The 18,955-nt window shown below is 40.4% G+C and overlaps 1 protein-coding gene across 3 annotated transcripts in view; it reads left to right on the top strand.

Annotated features, from left to right (window-relative positions):
* Positions 1-18,955, top strand: part of ALG9 (ALG9 alpha-1,2-mannosyltransferase) — a 98,053-nt gene that overhangs the window by 48,170 nt on the left and 30,928 nt on the right. For all 3 annotated transcript variants that reach the window (XM_019469193.2, XM_053900514.1, XM_053900515.1), the window contains exon 14: positions 18,318-18,448. In XM_019469193.2, the coding sequence (XP_019324738.2) occupies positions 18,318-18,448 (131 nt within the window). The remainder of the gene's footprint in view (positions 1-18,317; positions 18,449-18,955) is intronic.

Below are 18,955 nucleotides of genomic sequence, written 5' to 3' on the forward strand. Positions count from 1 at the left end.
CAGAACTAATAGGTTTACCTACCGAGGTGCCAGCCCACAATAAAGGTTCGTGTTGATTGCCGTAATATTATAGCCTTTGCTGTTAAGGCTGATTGGCAGTTTGTTGTGTACAAAACAAGATTAACAAGATTAATACCTTCTTCTGGTTACTGTTGTCTCTGTTCTCCTTCAGGTCTCCTCACTGCTTTCCATCCTTTCCATTTCTCCTCTCATGGTGAAGGGTTTTCACGAAGATTTTATATGTTTTTGCTTTTTAGTTCATATTGTCTGAGTTTGTTTGGAGAAAGGCCCTTCTGTTAGCGACACAAGTTAACCAGTTCCAGTCACCTGTACCGTCCTGCCAAATATTGAGGCTCCTTACTGCTTTTTTTTGTTTTCATTTAAAAAACTTCTTATTGTGAAATACTTAGATTCCCAGGAAGTTACAAAGAACCTACAGAGAAGGGTACATATGCCCCTTATCGAGTTTCTCCCGTTGTAAGTGGAGTATACTCACAGACCATGGAATTAGTATGATTCTGTGCCACTTTATCACCTGTATATAGATTCATGTTCCACCACTGGGATCAAGGGGCAGAACTATTCTACTGGCGCAAAAGTCTTCTTGTACCATTCCATAAGAGTTGCATGCTACCTTCTCTATCCCTGACCCCTGGCAACGGTGACTTTGTCTTCCATCTCTATGATTTTGCTATTTTGAGAATTTTACGTGAATGCAATTCTGTAGCGTGTAACCTTTGAGACTGCCTTTTTTTTTTCTTTGCATGTGATGCCCTTGAGATCCATCCAAGTTGTGTGTATCCATTCCTCATTTCTGAGTTGTGTTTCATGATATAGACGTAGTGCAATTGGTTTATCCACTCACCTGGTATAAGTCATTTCGGTTGTTTGGCTCTAATAAATAAAGCTTTTGTGAATCTTTGTGCACAGGTTTTTGTGTGGATATACGTTTTCGTTTCTCTGGGATAAATGCCCAGTAATGTGATTGCTGGGATCATATGGTAGATAGAGGTTTCAGTTGTTAAGAAACCGCCAAACGATTTTCTTGACTGGCTGTACCTGTTTAGGTGAAGTGTTAGAAATCTTACGTCTCTTTACGTCCCTTTAGCCACCTCTGTTTATAACTGTCTTAAATATTTCTTCTGTGTATGTTGAGAACCGCATCAAAACATGTTAAAATTTTTGCTTCAACCTTTAAACAATAATTTAGAAAACTTGAGAAGAAAAATCAGTTGTTTTATTCCATATCCTTATTCTTTTGTTCTTTTTTCCTTCCTAATTTTCCACAGTTCCTTCTTTTATAATTTCTATTTTAAGAATTTGTGCCATTTTTTGGTATGTTTTTCCTCCGGATATAGCATTGTGGGTTGACAGTTTTGTTCTTTAACTACTCGAACAATCTGGTACCCCTTTTTCTGGCCTCCATGGTTTCTGATGAGAAATCTGCTGTCATCCTACTTATTTTTCCCCTAGACTCAAGGTGTCACTTTTCTCTGGTTCTTTGAGTTTATCCTGTTTGGGATTCATTCACCTTCTTGATTCCATGAGTGTGAGCATCTTTCCAGATTTGGGGAGCTTTCAGCCATTATTGTTTCTAGTGTTCTCTCAGCCCTGTCCTCTTTATCCTCTCCTTCTGGAACTCGGTGACATGAAGGTTCCAGCTTTTGTCATAGCTCCACAGGTCCCTGGAACTCTATTTTTCTGCCCTTTTTTCTTTCTGTTACTCAGATTGTATAATTTCCTTATTCTCTTTTCCAGTTCATTGGTTCCTTGCTCTGATTTCTCCATTCTGCTTTTGAGCACATCTTCTGAACTTTTTTTTTTCAGCTCTTGTCCTTTTCATTTCTAAAATTTCCATTTGGTTCTTTATTTCTATTTCTTTTCTGGGACTTTCTGTTTTGTTTCAAACATGTTTGTAATTGCTCATGGAAGCATTTTTAACATGGATGCTTCAAAATCTTTGTTAGATAATGCTAATATCTTTATTCTCTGTGTGTCAGCATCTGGTGTCATTTGTCACGCGAGTTGAGATCATCCTGGTTGTTACTGTGATGAGTGAGTTTTCATTGATACCGGGACATTTTGGGTATTATGAAATTCTGGCTCTTCTTGAAGTCTTTCATTTTAGCTGACCTCTGACCCAACACTAATGGAAGAAAGGGGGGTTGCCTTGTTACTGCCAGATGGAGTTGGAAATCCAGGTTCCCTTCTTGGTCTCCATTGATAATTGGGGGTGGGCAAGGGTAGATGTTACTGCTGTGTGGCAGCAGTTCAGGGTCACTACTAGGCCTCTACTGACAGCACCTTGACTGAGCCCAGGGGTACCTTGTTACTGCCTACATGTGGCCTCCATTGACACCATGGGTGGTGTTACCATGGGACAGTGAAAGTTCTGACTCCACGAGGCCTTCTCTGATACTACCTCAGCATGTGGGAGGAGAGGTGCCTCATTACTGATAGGTAGAAGGGAAGTCCAAGCTCCCTGTGTGGTTGCCACTGGATGCCACAGGGTGGATAGCAGAGAAAGGAGACTTGTTACTGCCCAGTAGGTCTGTAAGTCTTGACCATTCTTCATTCTTCTCCAATACCATCCAGGCCAGGAGGAGAGGCCCTTGATTTCAGTCTAGTGAAGGTGGAAGTCTGGATTTTCACTGGACATTTGTCGTCAGAGGTATACATGGATGAGACTCTTTTGGGGGGTGTTTGGCTAGTGTTTTAGGGTTCTCCAGAGAATAGACTGATAGAGAGTGGGTGTGCGGGGGAGTATGGGTGTATTAGAGTGACTTAATTTAAGAAATTGACTCACAGTTGTGGGGAGCAGTAAGTATGAAATCGGCAAGGTAGATTGGCAGGCTGAAGACCTGGGGAAGAATTAATGTTGTAGCTTGAGTCCAGAGGCAGCGTGGAGGCAGAATTCTCTTTTCTTTGAGGGATCCTCATTCTTCTTCTCCTATGGTCTTCAACTGATTGGACAAGGCTCCCCCCCACATTGTGAAGGGTAATTGCTTTACTCAAAGTCTACTGACGTAATGTTAACCTAAGCTAAAAGATTACCTTCCCAGCAACAATTGGGCTGCTGTTACACCAAATATCTGGGTACTGTGGCCTAGCTCAGTGGAAACATCAGTATGCCTGGGTGGCTCAGTTGGTTGAGCATCCGACTTTGGCTCAGGTCATGATCTCACAGCTCATGAGTTTGAGCCCCACGTTGGGCTCTCTGCTGACAGCTTGGAACCTAGAGCCTGCTTTGGATTCCATGTCTCTGTCTCTCTCTCTCTGCCCCTCCCTCACTTGGGCTTTGTCTCTGTCTCTCAAAAGTAAACAAACATTAAAAAAAAAAAACAACAACAAACATCACTGTTAAAGTAGAGTGGTTATTGTCTGAAAGTGTTGTTCCTGGGGTCCTGAGGTTGGTAGCTGGCCTGCTACCTTCTCTCTGCCCTTTGGAGTTGTCTTATGTTTGCTTCATCACATCCAGGGTTTTTAACTGACTGAGCAGAAGGAGTACGTCTGGAAAAGTATGTGCTCTTGCTTTTTATTTGCCATCTTCTTTTAGCATAGCAGATTAAATGCTTCTGATATTCTCCTGATAATATTTCTCCTGATATTAAGGATTATGTAATGCTTGTGTATGGTTTAAAATATTACATCTTTTGTACTAGAGTTTCTGATTTCATGATTTTTATTTGGTTGGTTTTTTTTTTTCCTCTCTTTGCGGTTTTAGTTCAAAATCTTGATTTAGTTGGAAGTTTTTTTTTTTTTAAGTAAGGTTTTATTTATGTTAGAGTGTGTGTGTGTGAGTGGGGGAGGGACAGAGAGAGAGAGGGGAACAGGCTCTGTGCAGGCTCTGCGCTGACAGCAGCGAGCCTGATGTGGGGCTCAGACTCAAAAACCACGATATCATGACCTGAACTGAAGTTGGACATTCACCTGACTGAGGCACCCACGTGTCCAGTTGCAAATTTGTCTAAGCACATTCACTCTGGTCTTGGTGAGCTGCATTCTGACCCTTGTTGGGAACTCCTTAATCTATAGGCTATAATCCAGAAAAAACAGTTCTACAATTAAAAAACAGTCTTAGGATTTGACTCCATTACTTACATTCTGCCCTGTGCTTCCCTTTATCTTTTGCTTCTGAAGTGCCAACTTGACAAGAAATGGAAAAATCTCTCTTTACTTCAAAGACTTTGAGTATCGCACCTGTGATCTCAGTGTCACTTGACATAAAGCCTTGCTTTCTTCTGTACTTGGTTTCTGATGTGAATTGTCAGGACTCACTGCTTGGCAGACTCGTGTCTTAGCTGTTTGATACCTTGCAGGAAGATGAAATCCTTTTTTTTTTTTTTTTTTTTTAAACCTGTATTAGGTCTGTTTTCACGTGGATGCTTCTGAACTCCCCAGTCAGGGTCATTTACAGAACAACTCGAGTTCAAAACCTGGGAGCCACAGCCTGCCACGTGTCATGTACTCTCTTGCACCTAGTCTGTGTGCCTGGCTTGCTTACACCCGTGTGTCTTCACAGAGGCAGTTTGGTGTTCTTGTAATGCTACTCTTTTCTACTACTTTCCTTCTGACTAGTCTACCAAGCCACTTTTCAGGCTATACATCTTGTGGTTTTTTTTTGTTTTTTGTTTTTTTTTTTTAATGGAAGTTCCTTTGCAGATCAAGCAAAGGAGAGCTACCGATACTTCTTTCTATCATTGTGACAGTTTTTGCATGGCCATTCAGTCTGCCCGATTGTCCAGAAATTATGCATTATTTACCTTTCAGTGTTGATTTGGTCTTTTAAAAAAATCCATTTACTCTTAACACATACAACAAATACCCCAATTACATATGTTAGTAGAAGAAATAGTACGTACGTAACCTCTCCTGAATATTTTGCTATTAACACTTCAATATAAAAATATTTTGGAAATTCACAGAATTTCAAATACACTAGCAAAGTTACCCATTGAAACTCAATATAGGAATCACTAGAAAAATGGTCACCAGTACCAGTCTGTTTCCCCTACCTAGCTTTTCCCAATATTCCATGTAGGGAACTAGCCCTATAATTTCATAGGTTGATGCAAATCTTAGCCTGGGTAGAGCTTCATCTATTGAATTAACACCCTTTTGAAGGGTGATGAAAATAACTTTGAAAGGTGTGAGTTTATAAAGTCATTCCCTCTTCTTGGATCACAAAATATACTCCAGGAACCAATAATAATGCCAATTGGCTGATTAAACAGGGAGAATTATAATAGCAGATTTTGTGAGCATGTTTTGCCAACTCTGGATGATTAAAATTAATTTCCTGTTAGTTTTTATTTGTATTTTGGCATAATTGCCTTATTCTATTGGCTGAATGCCATTTAAAGTTTGTTTGGTATTGTCCATCTTAAGTAGTAAGCTCCTAAAAGGTAGGTATCTGTCTATATGTCATCTTGTCCTCTTTATTTTATTTTTTTATTTAAAAGTGTTTTTAATGTTTATTATTGAGAGCAAGAGAGCGCAAGTGAGGGAGGGGCAGAGAGATGGAGACACAAAATCGAAGCAGGCTCCAGGCTCCGAGCGGCAGGACAGAGCCCGATGAGGGGCTCAGACCCACAAACCGGGAGATCGTGACCCGAGCTGAAGTCAGACACTCAACTGACTGAACCACCCAGGGACCCCTGGTCCTTTAAAATTATAATGACAATATAAAACCTTTAAAGAGAAAAGGAAATATACAGAAATGGTATATGGCTTTTTGTGTGCATGGCTCAACTTAACTCTAAAGTAGAAATTCTCTGAGAGTTGTGGGATTTATTTTTCTTTTATTTCCTGATTTGCTGTTTAATAGGATTTTTTAAAAAGAGTGGCTTCCAAATTTATTTCTTAATCTCCAACGCAGGATGAGAAATACCTCCTAGGGAAGCCTGGGTGGTTAAGCATCTTACTTCGGTCCGGGTCATGATACCAGGGCTTGTGGGTTCGAGCCCTGCATCGGGCTCTCTGCTGATGGCTTGGAGCCCTAGAGCCTGCCTCAGATTCCATGTCTCCCTCTCTCTCTCTGCCCCTCCCCTGAGCTCTCTCTCAAAAATAAAAAATATTAAAAAAAAAAACAAAACCTTCTACAACACAACTCAGAATGGACATACCTGTGTGTGCACACACACACATAATGGGGGCTAAAATTACACAAATAATACTTATTTTTACTAAGTGTAATTCATTCTCATACATGCTATTCTCTTCTAGTGCATTCTTTTTTAAAATGTTGTATTTTAGAGAGAGCATGCATGAGTGGGGAAGAGGGGCAGAAGGAGAGAGAGAGGGAGAGAGAGAATCTTAAGCAGGCTCCAGGCTCAGTGCAGAGGGAGAGGGAGGGGGAGGGAGTATCTTGAGCAGGCTCCAGGCTCAGTGCCAAGCCTGACATGGGGCTCAATCCCATGACCTTGAAATTGTGACCTGAGCCAAAATCAAGAGTCAGATGCTCAACTGACTGAGCTACCAAGGTGCCTCATGATTTCATTATTTATTACAGATGTGTTCTTAAAATATTTTATATAAGGTGATATTTTAAAAGTCAAATTTATAAAAGAAACCTTGAATTTATTGTTGTAAAAAGTAATAAGCACTCTCCCATGATTTCTTAGTTTTCTAAATGATGGGCTTTGTATAAAGGAACAGGTGTTGTTATTGAGATATGTTGTTGAGAATTAAGTGTTAGGTGGATTGGGCTTCCCCTGGTGGTATTACCACCATCCTGGGCATTCACCCCATGTATTGATTTAACAAGGAAGGCAAACAATTTCTGTTCATTTGACCCTTCTGGTCAGTTGCTAGTGGCTTACTGGAGCCCCAGGTTGAACAGCATGAGGAGATTGTATCGAGGCTCTGTGAGAAAGTGCCAGAAGTGATTACTGAGGTCTAACAGGAGCAGTAAGAAGGAAGATAAATGAGTTTTCTGTGTGTGCTATCACTCAACTTCAGGATGGGTCTCTGTGGTGATTCTAGGCTCTTTAGGTAAGACATGTGCCATATTCCCAAATCCTATGTTTTATATTGATAAAGTACTTAGAATTAAACCCTGTAAAAATTTAACATTTTTGAAGCACGTGAGCCCCCAAAATTTCCCTAACCCTTTCCATATTTAACAATGTCAGAATAACAATGTTAATATTTTGGCTTTAAATAGCTCCTTCACATCAGCAAATTCAGAGGACTGAATGATGTTATGTTGCCTTTGGCATTTCTGACCAATATGTACCTTCATCTATGCTCAGTATGAGAAGACCGGCTTGCTTTTCTTTTTTTTTTTTTTTTTTAATGTTAATTTACTTTTGAGAGAGAGAGGGGGGCAGAGAGAGAGAGAGAGAGAGAGGCAAAGAACCCGAAGAGAGAGAGAGAGAGAGAGAGAGAGAGAGAGGCAAAGAACCCGAAGCAGGCGCCAAGCTCTGAGCTGTCAGTGCAGAGCCTGATGTGGGGCTTGAACTCGGGAACTACGAGATCATGACCTGAGCTGAAGTCAGACACTTAACCGACTGAGCCACCCAGGTGCCCCGAGAAGACAGACTTTGTAATTACCCAAACCATGGCAATACAGAAGCAGATCCTGGCATATTTGTTACTTCCAGTGCAGAGTTGTCTTTCAGTATGAAAATGTATCTAATAATGAGCAGCAGTAGTTTTGAGAAGAGTAGAATTAGCAATGTGCAGTGTGTTTACACTCATGATGAAATTATTTTCTCTACAATGACTTTTTTTAGGGTTGAGAGGGATTTTAGTGGTTTGCAGTCAAAACCCTAAGGAGACCTCGTAAAACCTTTGAGACAGAGTTACGTGACTTGTCTTAGTTACAGAGCTAGAGTCAGAGGTGGAGGCAGAGTATTGGGGCTCCCGTTTTTTGATGGGAAAGGTAATATTACACAAGAGTGCTTGGTTGGGGGCAGGAGGTTCAGAGTATTATTCCACTTTGCTGCTGGGGTCTTTTAGGGGAGTTAGCTGTTTTAAACACTTGTTTGATTTATGGCTGCTTGCTGCTGTAATCTACATCCAAATATAGTAGAAGATTTGTATGTGTGTGTATGTATATACTATAGTATTTCTGTTTATAATTGTATTTTTTATAATAACAATTGTGGCTAAAATGGATTTAAAAGAGATTCTCAGAGAAATTCTGTACATGCAGGCTTGCAGAACTGAACTTGATTGTCTGGAACATTTTGTCTGTGAATTGAGAAGAAGCAAGGAATATCCATGTAGAGTTTTGGTTTGCTTTTAAATGTGATTCTTGTCATTCTCTGTGCTCTGTGTGTTCTCTAATCCGTTCCCAGTAGCAGGAATACACTCGCAGACCTCAAGGGAGTTGTACATTCTCATCACGGTAGTGGGATCCAGGAATAATGGTTTAAGTTGATTTTTCTAGACAACTTCCATACTCTAATCTTTCATTCTATAAAATATCCAAATAAGTCAAATTTTTGTTATGGTGAATGGTCTTACCTTGCTCAAAATAGTTTGCTAGAGCTTGAACTCATTTTGCTAGTTAGAGATTTTTTAGTAGATTTATTACAGTATTATTTGATCTTCATTGTAGGACATTTTGGAGGAAGTAGATTGTCTTCCTGGGGCTGGAAGCTAAGAGAAAAAATTCTTGGCAGTTAAAGATAGCTAGTCTTAGTTTTTATTAACACTTGGCATTTGACCTTGTCCAGCATCCTGGGTGTCGCTGTTGACCATGATTGTCTTCAGCGACCACTTCTGGCCTGCCTGCTGTGTGCCACTGTGCAGGCACCAGGGGTACTGTGCTGGTCAAGACTGACTCTGCTTCTGTCTTCACAGAGCTTAGAATGCTCAGCTGTAAGAAATCCTGGGCCTCACTGGTGTTACTTACAGGGGGATATGAGGAAATGGAATGAATCAAAATTTATTGCATGTTTTGGAAAGAAAGAAGACATTCTGCATGCTGCTTTAAAAGTATTAAATTCATAACCTGGGTCAGCCATTGTTGCTGTTCCGTAGACTCAGTTTATGACAAATTTTACTCAGCCATGTGCACAGCAAACAGTTGTCTCAACTTCAGTCCCCTCCCACGTTGACTTAGAGGTTGCAGGATAATTGATTTTGATTGATTGTTCCCATTATCTCCTTAAAGTCTTAGAGGATTCTTGACTGCATTTGTTTACCAGAGAATTTTTAGTGACATTCGAGAAATGAGAGCTCTTAAACATGGAGATGGTTTCTCTGTGATGTTCCTGAACTTCACCCTGGCCCTTGCCAGAGATCACTGTTTTTACAGCTATGTGCGTCATTGTTGTTTCCAGCCGATAGATGTCTGAAAGCAAGTTCACATCCTTCCTGTCTTAGGACTGGTGGGGCTTGGCCCAGGCAGCTGGATGGACAGTGGGGAAGGTCACTGAGAAAAGGAGGCTGGACTAGAAGTTCTTTTCTTGTCCCCATACAGACCCCTTAAGCCGTGATACACGTATTCTTCAGTACAACTGTTGACTTTGCTCTTGTTGTACCTTCTCTCCGTTGTAAGGCCGCCTCACAGTCTTTCTGTGGCTTCTGAAATCCACCCTCCCTGAGTTTCAAAACCGTACTTTGATTCTCGTACAACCTCTCTAATGGCTCCTTCCGGCCTTCCTTCCCCTTCCCCCCCTGCTCAGTACCATAGATGTCCTCCCGCACCTCACCTGTGCTCTTCCGCTCCTCTCGGCTTCGTTCTTCTCTCCTTTCTCCTACCCTGCTGCCTCCCTCTCCCTCCTTTTATTTTCACCTTTTGTCACGCACGCTGTGCACGCTTGTGGCACCTCCGATGCACGTCGTATGAGGCATGGTTTGGGAATGATGAGTGAATGAGGCAGACAAAACTGCATCTTCTATAGCATTGGCTGTTAATTCACAAGTTACAGTTGTGAAGTGTTGGGATGAGGAAGTCCTGGTTTATGAGAGCACAGAATTAGAGGACCTGTCCTAAGGAAATAACTAGGGGCTGGAATCTGAAGGGCTAGGAGGGATTTATGAGGTGGGAGTGGGGAGTGTTGCCGGCAGTAGGAACAGAAAACAGCTGTTAACTCCTGGTGTTCCAGTCACTGGGCCTTCTTTGAATTCCAAGGTGTAAAATGTAGGTGTCAAATGCAAGTTGGCAACTTCTGTCCATCTCCCCCAGGCTGATTCTTCGCTGCAGCCCCCTCTTTTCTCCTGTTGGCTGTGTTAGAAGTCTTGGTGTCACTGATTTCCTCTGAAAAAGGCCTGAGACTTGCCTTTCTTCCGTCCCACCTGCCACACCAGCTCTGGGTGCCATTGCTTCCTCACAGATGGCACTGCCTTCCGTATCGCAGTGCCCACTCCCAGCCTTCGTGTGCCCCCAGCCCTGCCGTGTGCCCCCACCTCTGCACAGCCAGTGTGGATCTCCCTCTCTCTGAGGCCCACTTCTTAATCCTTTGACTTGGTGGTTGAAAAGACTAGATTCCTGATGAACAAAATGCAGATGCTCTTAATTTGGGTTCTCCATTATCAGCCCTCAGACTCTGTCTTCACTTACTCCACACACACCTCTAGGGACAAGGAGATATTTCTCCTGGTTCCCCTGTAAACCATGATCTTCTGAGATCTTCTGCCTTTTTTCCTTTGGTCTAACTTTTACCACCATCTCCAGGAAATTTTTTCAACCACTGCAGCCCCCAGTGATTTCTTCCTCTCTGAACTTTGATTGTTCTTAGAATACTCACTTTCTGTATTTTAATGTGCTAACGTCATTTCCTGACCTCAATTATAAGTTTAGTAACAGAAACATGTCTGCAAGAATTTTGTATACCCGAGTTGAGGATTCACCGACTAGGTACTTCATAAGGGCTTTGATGATGCCTAGAAGATTCATTTTTGTATCATTTAGTGGATGCTGCTAATTCATTGCTAATTGAGGACTCTGTATAGTTAATATTGTAACCCTCCTGTCCTATATGTTGAGCATAACTTGAATTGACACTAAATACCAATCTCAATTGAAAACAACAAATCTGGGGGTTCCTGGGTGGCTCCATTGGGTAAGTGTCTGACTTCGGCTCAGATCATGATCTCGTGGTCTGTGGGTGTGGGCCCCTTGTTGGGTTCTGTGCTCACAGCTCAGAGCCTGCAGCCTGCTTCAGATTCAGTGTCTCCCGCTGTCCATGCTCCTCCCCTACTTGCACTCTCTCTCTCAAAAATAAATATTAAAAAATTAAAAAAAAATGATTTTAATGGGCCCTAATGCACCAGGGTTCTTTTCTGTCAGGTTCTCACATTTCATAGAGTTAGTCAAGGATTCTTTCTAACGTTATAGCAATTTGTGTAGTTGTTTATAGTTTACAAGTTTTATGTATTTACTTATGAAAAAAAAATTTTTTTAATGCTTTTATTTATTTTTGAGAGGGAGAGTGCGTTTTGAGAGGGACAGAACGCTAGTGGAGAAGAGACAGAGAGAGGGAGACAGAATCCAAAGCAGGCTCTAGGCTTTGACCTGTCAGCACAGAGCCCAACATGGGGCTTGAACCCACAAACCGTGAGACCATGACCTGAGCCGAATTTGGACGCTTAACTGACTGAGCCACCTAGGTGCCCCTATAATTTACAAGTTTTACTTAAATAGACCCTCTCATTCAATCCTCATTATAACTCTTTGAGGTAAATGCTAATCTCCTTATTTTACAGAAGAAGAAGTTGAGGTATAAAAAACTTGAATGAGTATGAGTCCCCCATCTAATTTGTGGTGGAGCCTCGACCAGAATCTAGGTCTCTGACGGAGAGTTCTTTTTTCCCCAGCTTTACTGAGATAGAATTGACACATAACACTGTGTAAGTTTAAAGTATACAATGTGACGATTTCATGTATGTTTCTATTGTGCAGATTACCACAGTAAGGTTTGTTAGCACACCCGTCACCTCACATGGTTAACCGTTGTTCTTTATGTTGAGAACATTTAAAAAAAATTTTTTTTTAACGTTTATTTATTTTTGAGACAGAGACAGAGCATGAATGGCAGAGGGGCAGAGAGAGAGGGAAACAGAATCGGAAACAGGCTCCAGGCTCTGAGCCATCGGCCCAGAGCCCGACGCGGGGCTCGAACTCACGGAGTGTGAGATCCTGACCTAAGCTGAAGTCGGAGGCTTAACCGACTGAGCCACCCAGGCGCCCCTATGTTGAGAACATTTAAGATCTTCTTGCTTAGAGTTCCAGTGTACAATGCCGTATTGTTAACTGTAGTCCTCCTGGTGTACTTGAGGTCCTTTGAACTTAGTCATCCTGTAGCTGAAATTTGTACCCTTTAACTAACATCTCTCCATTACCCCAGCCACCATTATACTGTTTCTATGAGTTCGATTTTTTTAAGATTCTACATATAAGTGAGATCATACACTATTTGTCTTTCTCTATCAAGCATACTTCATTTAGTATGATGCCCTCAAGATTAATCCATGTTGTCACAAATAACAGGGTTTTCCTTCTTTTTTTATACGTGTGTGTTACATACAAACCACGTTTCATCCATTGACGAACATTTAGATTGTTTCCATGTCTTAGAGGTTATGAAGAATGCTGCAGTGATCATGGGAGTTGCAGGTATCTCTTCCAAAGAGTGACTTCACTTCCTTCAGGAACATACCCAAAAGTGGGATTGCTGGATCATATTGTGATTGTTTTTTTAGGTTTTTAAGGAACCTCCTTACTGTTTTCCATAATGGCTGTACCAATTTACATTCCCACCAACAGTACCCAAGAGTTCTTTTTTCTCCACATCCTGGTCACTAGTTTTTATCTCTTATCATTTTGATAATAGCCATTCTAATAGATGTGAGGTGAGGTGGTATCTCATCATGGTTATAATTTGCATTTTCCTAATGATTGGCAACATTGAGCACCTTTTCATATACCTGTTGGACATTGATACATCTTCTTTGGAAAAGTGTCCATTCAGGTCTTTTGCTAATTTAAAAATCAAATTGTTATTTTGCTGTTGTAGGAGTTTTTACATGTTTTGGGTGTTAATTCCTTATCAGATACATGCTTTGCAAATATTTTTTTTCCATTCCATCGGTTACCTTTTTATTTTGTTGATTGTTAGGGTTCCTTTTTCTTTCTTTCTTTCTTTCTTTCTTTCTTTCTTTCTTTCTTTCTTTCTTTCTTCCTTATTAATTAATAAATTTTTATTTTTACTTATTTTTTAAACTTATATCCAAGTTAGTTAGCATACAGTGCAACAATGATTTCAGGAGTAGATTCCTTAATACCCCTTACCCGCTTAGCCCATCCCCCATCTCACAACCCCTCCAGTAACCCTGTGTTTGTTCTCCATAGTTAAGAGTCTCTTAGGTTTTGTCCCCCTCTCTGTTTTCTTATTATATTTGCTTCCCTTCTCTTATATTCATCTGTTTTGTCTCTTAAAGTCCTCATATGAGTGAAGTCATATGATATTTATCTTTCTCTGACTAATTTCGCTTAGCATAATACCCTCTAGTTCCATCCACGTAGTTGCAAATGGCAAGATTTCATTGTTTTTGATTGCCAAGTAATACTCCATTGTATATATATATATATATATATATATATATATATATATATATATATACACCACATCTTCTTTATCCGTTCATCCACCGATGGACATTGGGTTCTTTCCATACTTTGGCTATTGTCGATAGTGCTGCTGTAAACATTGGGGCGCATGTGCCCCTTCGAAACCACATACCTGTATCCCTTGGATAAATACCTAGTAGTGCAATTGCTGGGTCATAGGGTAGTTGTATTTTTAGTTTTTTGAGGAACCTCCATACTGTTTTCCAGAGTGGCTGCACCAGTTTGCATTCCCACCAGCAGTGCAAAAGAGATCCTCTTTCTCCACATCCTCGCCAACATCTGTTGTTGCCTGAATTGTTAATGTTAGCCATTCTGACAGGTGTGAGGTGGTATCTCATTGTGGTTTTGATTTGTATTACTCTGATGATGAGTGATGTGGAGCATTTTTTCATGTGTAGGCCATCTAGATATCTTCTTTGGAGAAGTGTCTGTTCATGTCTTTTGCCCATTTCTTCACTGGGTTATTATTATTTTTTGTCTTTTGGGTGTTGAGTTTGATAAGTTCTTTATAGATTTTGGATACCAACCCTTTATCTGATATGTCATTGGTAAATATCTTCTCCCATTCAGTCGGTTGCCTTTTAGTTTTGCTGATCGTTTCCTTTGCTGTGCAGAAGCTTTTAATTTTGATGAGATCCCAATAGTTCATTTTTGCTTTAGTTTCTTTCCCTTGCCCCTGGAGACATGTTGAGTAAGAAGTTGCTGTGGCCCAGGTCAAAGAGGTGTTTGCCTGCTTTCTTCTCTAGAATTTTGATGGCTTCCTGTCTTACCTTTAGGTCTTTCATCCTTTGTGAGTTTATTTTTGTGTATGGGGTAAGAAAGTGGTCCAGGTTCATTTTTCTACATGTTGCTGTCCATTTTTCCCAGCACCATTTAGTGAAGAGAGTGTCTTTATTCCATTGGATATTCTTTCCAGCTTTTGTCAAAGATTAGTTGGCCATATGTTTGTGGGTCCATTATTGGATTCTCTATTCTGTTCCGTTGATCTGAGTGTCGGTTTTGGTGCCACTACCATACTGTCTTGATGATTACAGCTTTGTAATACAGTTTGAAGTCTGTTGGGGCTCCTTTTCTAAATTACTTATTGCTTCTCTAATAACTTGCCCTTGATCATATCTATTTTCTGCTGGGAGCCTTTGTCCTTATATGTATTAGTTGTTCATTAATTTCTTCCAAGAAAAAAAAACAACAAAATTCAGCAGCTGCTTCTCATGAAGGATGAAGAGGCTACATATTTTTTAATGGACTGTTACCTCAATTGGTAAAATTTTGCAGTGGTATCTTCCCCAAAACTTTATTTTAGATGTAATTTGCATGTGGGTTGTGTGATGAGTGGAGTGTAAAGCTAACTGGTGTAGTTGGGTGTTAATTACTACCCTGGTGTCTGCGAGACCATGTACCCAGAACCAAATCTAGATAATCAGACCTCTGTAGTATGCCTGGCCAGAAAAGGCTAGGCTGAGGTCAAGTATTGAAATGTCCTGCTGAGAACCCCCTAACGAAAAGAGGTCTTGGCATGAGACCCTAGGAGCTCTGCCCCTTGCTGCTCCTATTTGATTACAGAGGCATGGTGCTTGCAAAGCTTTTAAAAACTTGTTTCATGTTTTTAAAATCCTTGGGAGCTACAGAGTGGGTGTTGAGACCAAAAAGTCTGCTTCCTGAAGTGTTTATGCAAAGAATCATTTTTAGAGTTGTGTGGAATGGAATTGGGTCTGACGTCAATTCCCAGTGTGCTTTCTCTCCCCTGGAAGAATAGCGCATATGTAGGGACAGATGTGAGACTGCAGTCTCTTTTACGTATAAATAATGCTAGGAGAGAGGGAACAGTACTGTGAGTGAGAAGTGGGGGAAGGACAGAGTTTACTGCAGGCTCTAGAGAAGAACAAGTTGTTCTTATAAGCACTTTTTTAAACCTTCAATTGTGTATGATCCGTGAGCCTAAATGTGCACAAAACACAAGTGTACAGTAATCAGTAATATAATAATAGAGCCAGGTACCCATGTAAGCTCCACCAGAGTCAAATACTAGAACATTGCCCCTACCCACAACTCCCCTCCCCCAGCAATTACTTTGGATCACTACCCACCCCCACCCCCCTTCAGAGAGACTCTCTGACTTTTAAGGTAATAACTTCCTTGTTTTTATCTTTAGATTTACCACTTTTGTATGCGCACTCCTAAATGATTAAGTTTTGACTGTTCAATATCATATACTGGAATCCTACTGCCTTTTTTGTGTGTCTTGATCTTTTCCCTCGATGTTTTGTTTCTAGTAATCACACTTGCTGTTGCATATAGCTGTAGTTCTCTTTTATTACTTTGTAGTACTTCATTGTAGGACTATACTACAATTTATCACTTTGCTGTTGATGGATGTTTGCCTGTTTGCAGTTTGGGCCAACTGCAAATACAGCCACGTTGAGCATTCTTGAATTGTCTTTTCATGTATGCATTTTTGTTGGAAATGTGTTAGCTTGAACCCTGGTGAAATTACCAATTTTGTGGATTAAATAGTGAAATGTTAACGATTTCATATGGTTCAGTCTACTACTTGGGTGTACAAATGTTGGATCATAGCAAATGTATATGTTCAATTTTTGTAGATTATACCAAACAGTTTCCTAAAAATCTTGTGCCAACTTGATCTCCTGCCAGCAAAGAATGAAGCATTTCTCCATATTCTGGCCAACACTTAGTATTGTAATTGTTCATTGTGGTTTTGGTTTGCATTTCCTTGGTTCCTGGTACGAAGTTGAGCCCTTGTTCATTGGTTTTTGGCCATTTAGATTTCTTCCTGTGAAGTACCTATTAAAGTCATTTGCCCATTTTTCTGTTGGGTGATCTTTGTCTTGTTGATTGGCAGGTCTTCTTTATATGTTCTAGATATGAATCCTTGATGGCTTCTTATGTTGCATATTTCTTCTGCCATTTTCTGGCTCATCTCTTCACTCTCATAAGGGTGTGTTTGAATAGATATTCTAATGTAGTCAAATTTATCCATTTTTTGGGTAATTAATGCTTTTTGGGTTTTGTCTAAAGAGACTTTTACTGTAAGTTCTTGAAGATATTCTGTGATACTGTCTTCCAAGAGCTTTAGAGTTTGGCCTTACTTAGTTCTGTAATCCATCTGAGATTGATTTTTGTGAGTGGAGTGAAGTTACGGTTCATTTGCATTTTTCCCCCCATTGTTTGTCCATTTGTGTCAGCACCAGTCAATGAAAAGTCTGTCCTCTCCCCCACTGGTCTGAGGTGTCATTCTATCATAAATCAGGGTCCATGTTGCCTGTATCCATTTGAGGCTCTATTTTCTGCATCAGTCTGTTGATCTATTCCTGCACTAAACACCTCTTGTCTTAATTACTCTAAATGTATAGCAAGTTAAGCTGCCACCTTGCTTTTCTTTCCTGACTGCGTCTTGGCTGCCTTGTACATTTCCCTATACATTTTGGAATCCACTTGTCAAGTTTCACAAAATAAGTCTGTTGGGATTTTTGAGATTGCATTTACTATATCAGTAATTTTAATCAAATTAATAAATTATTTATTTAGACTTTACATCTCTATAGCCGTGAGTGTTTAGGAATAAGGCTTAATGCTGTATTGTCAAAAATTTTTTTGAGATTGAAATGAATCATTTCAACAGATTTCTATTGTGATAAAATTTACCACTTTAACCACTTTTAGGATATAATTCAGTGGCATTAAGCACATGCACATTGTTGTATGACCATCTCCACTCTCTCTCTAGACTTTTTCATTCATCTCAGACTGAAAGCTGGTACTCATTAGACAGTTTTTTAAAATCTTTTTAAAATTTAAAATTTTTTAGTGTTAATTTTTGAGAGAGAGAGAGACAGTGTATGAGCAGGGGAGGGGCTGCGAGAGAGACACACACAGAATCTGAAGCAGGCTCCAGGCTACTAGCTGTCAGCACAGAGCCCAATGTGGGGCTTGAACTCGTGAACCATGAGATCATGACCTGAGTTTCTGAAGTTGGATGCTTAACTGACTGAGCCTCCCAGGTGTTGCCCTTGATATGGTTTTAAATGAAATATATTAATATTCTTTTATGAGCATCCATCCAGTTGTAATCAACTGGATGACTGCAGTTTGGCTAATACTAGTATGTATTTTTCATAATCTTCTCCACTCTTGCAGTTCTGATAATTGTTTTACTGATCTTTTGCTGCCTGGACAGTTCTTATGTCTGTCAGTTGTGTTGAAATGTTGGAGATGATGATATAGGATATTTCTGTACCACTTAAAAGGTGTAGGGTAACTTCACAGGTCTCTGTCAGCAGTGACAGGGTTTCACATATTAGCATATGTGGTTAGGTGGTGGCCTTTCCATCTCTGAGATAAGAGGTGATAGATTGGAAGGGAATGATAGCAGAAGAATAGAGTTTTTTGAGTATGTGGTGGACTCAAGCTAGCCTTCAGAAGTGTCTATGAGGCCAGAGGAACTTAACACCCAAAGTAGAGTCAGAACTCCCAAAGCTTACGTACATATTTGTCTGGGTGCGTATTTCTCTCCTGCCCCTAGAAGCCTCAGTAACAGCCCAGCACCCAACACTCCTATCTTGAGTGGAGACAGCACAGATAACATTGTCCTAGGACTTGGATGTTTGTGCTTCTAAGACCCTGTGGGAATTTTTAGGATTATAATTGACGTCCATTACCCTGAAAGGACCTTTGCAATTACTGATGAAGACTTGGCCTTTCTTCATTGCAGATTGACATCAGTAAATGCCATTATTTAGTGGATTTGGACACGATGAGAGAAACACCCCGGGAGCCAAAATACTCATCGAATAGAGAAGAATGGATCAGCTTGGCCTACAGACCATTCCTTGATGCTTCTAGGTATGTGGCTTTAATCCTAAGAGATGTACTAGGACTAGTAAGGGTACAAATTAGAATCTTGATTGAATAACTTCCAGTCTTGGGCTGACTGTAATAGGCATCATTTCATTTTATTTTTATTTGGGCCCAAACACATCTATTCTTGTCCAGTTTCCTGAGAAATCTAAAACAGTGCTCTCTTTTTCTAGGCACCACATGCAAAGTTTATTCAGGTGTCATCCAAATAAAAGAATCTAAATAAAACACATCCACTGAAGACCATGCAAATAAGTGTTTGCAATGGATTACTCTTGGCCATCAACCTCAACTGTCTTTGAGTATTATAACACTGCTAGGAAGATTGACTCTGTCCTTTAAGGAGCTAGAAGTTCATATCTGTTGTTTTTGCAATCCAGGCTCAGTCGAGGAAAGGACAGGCCTTACTTGATCTTAAAGAGAGAGACCAAATAGAACAGGGCCTGTCTGGCTCTTCAGAAGGGCCTGAGAATTAATGACAAGAGGGGAGTC

Source organism: Panthera pardus, unplaced genomic scaffold (genome assembly GCF_024362965.1).
Source record: "Panthera pardus isolate Hobbes unplaced genomic scaffold, ASM2436296v1 HiC_scaffold_12, whole genome shotgun sequence".
Classification (NCBI taxonomy): domain Eukaryota; kingdom Metazoa; phylum Chordata; class Mammalia; order Carnivora; family Felidae; genus Panthera; species Panthera pardus.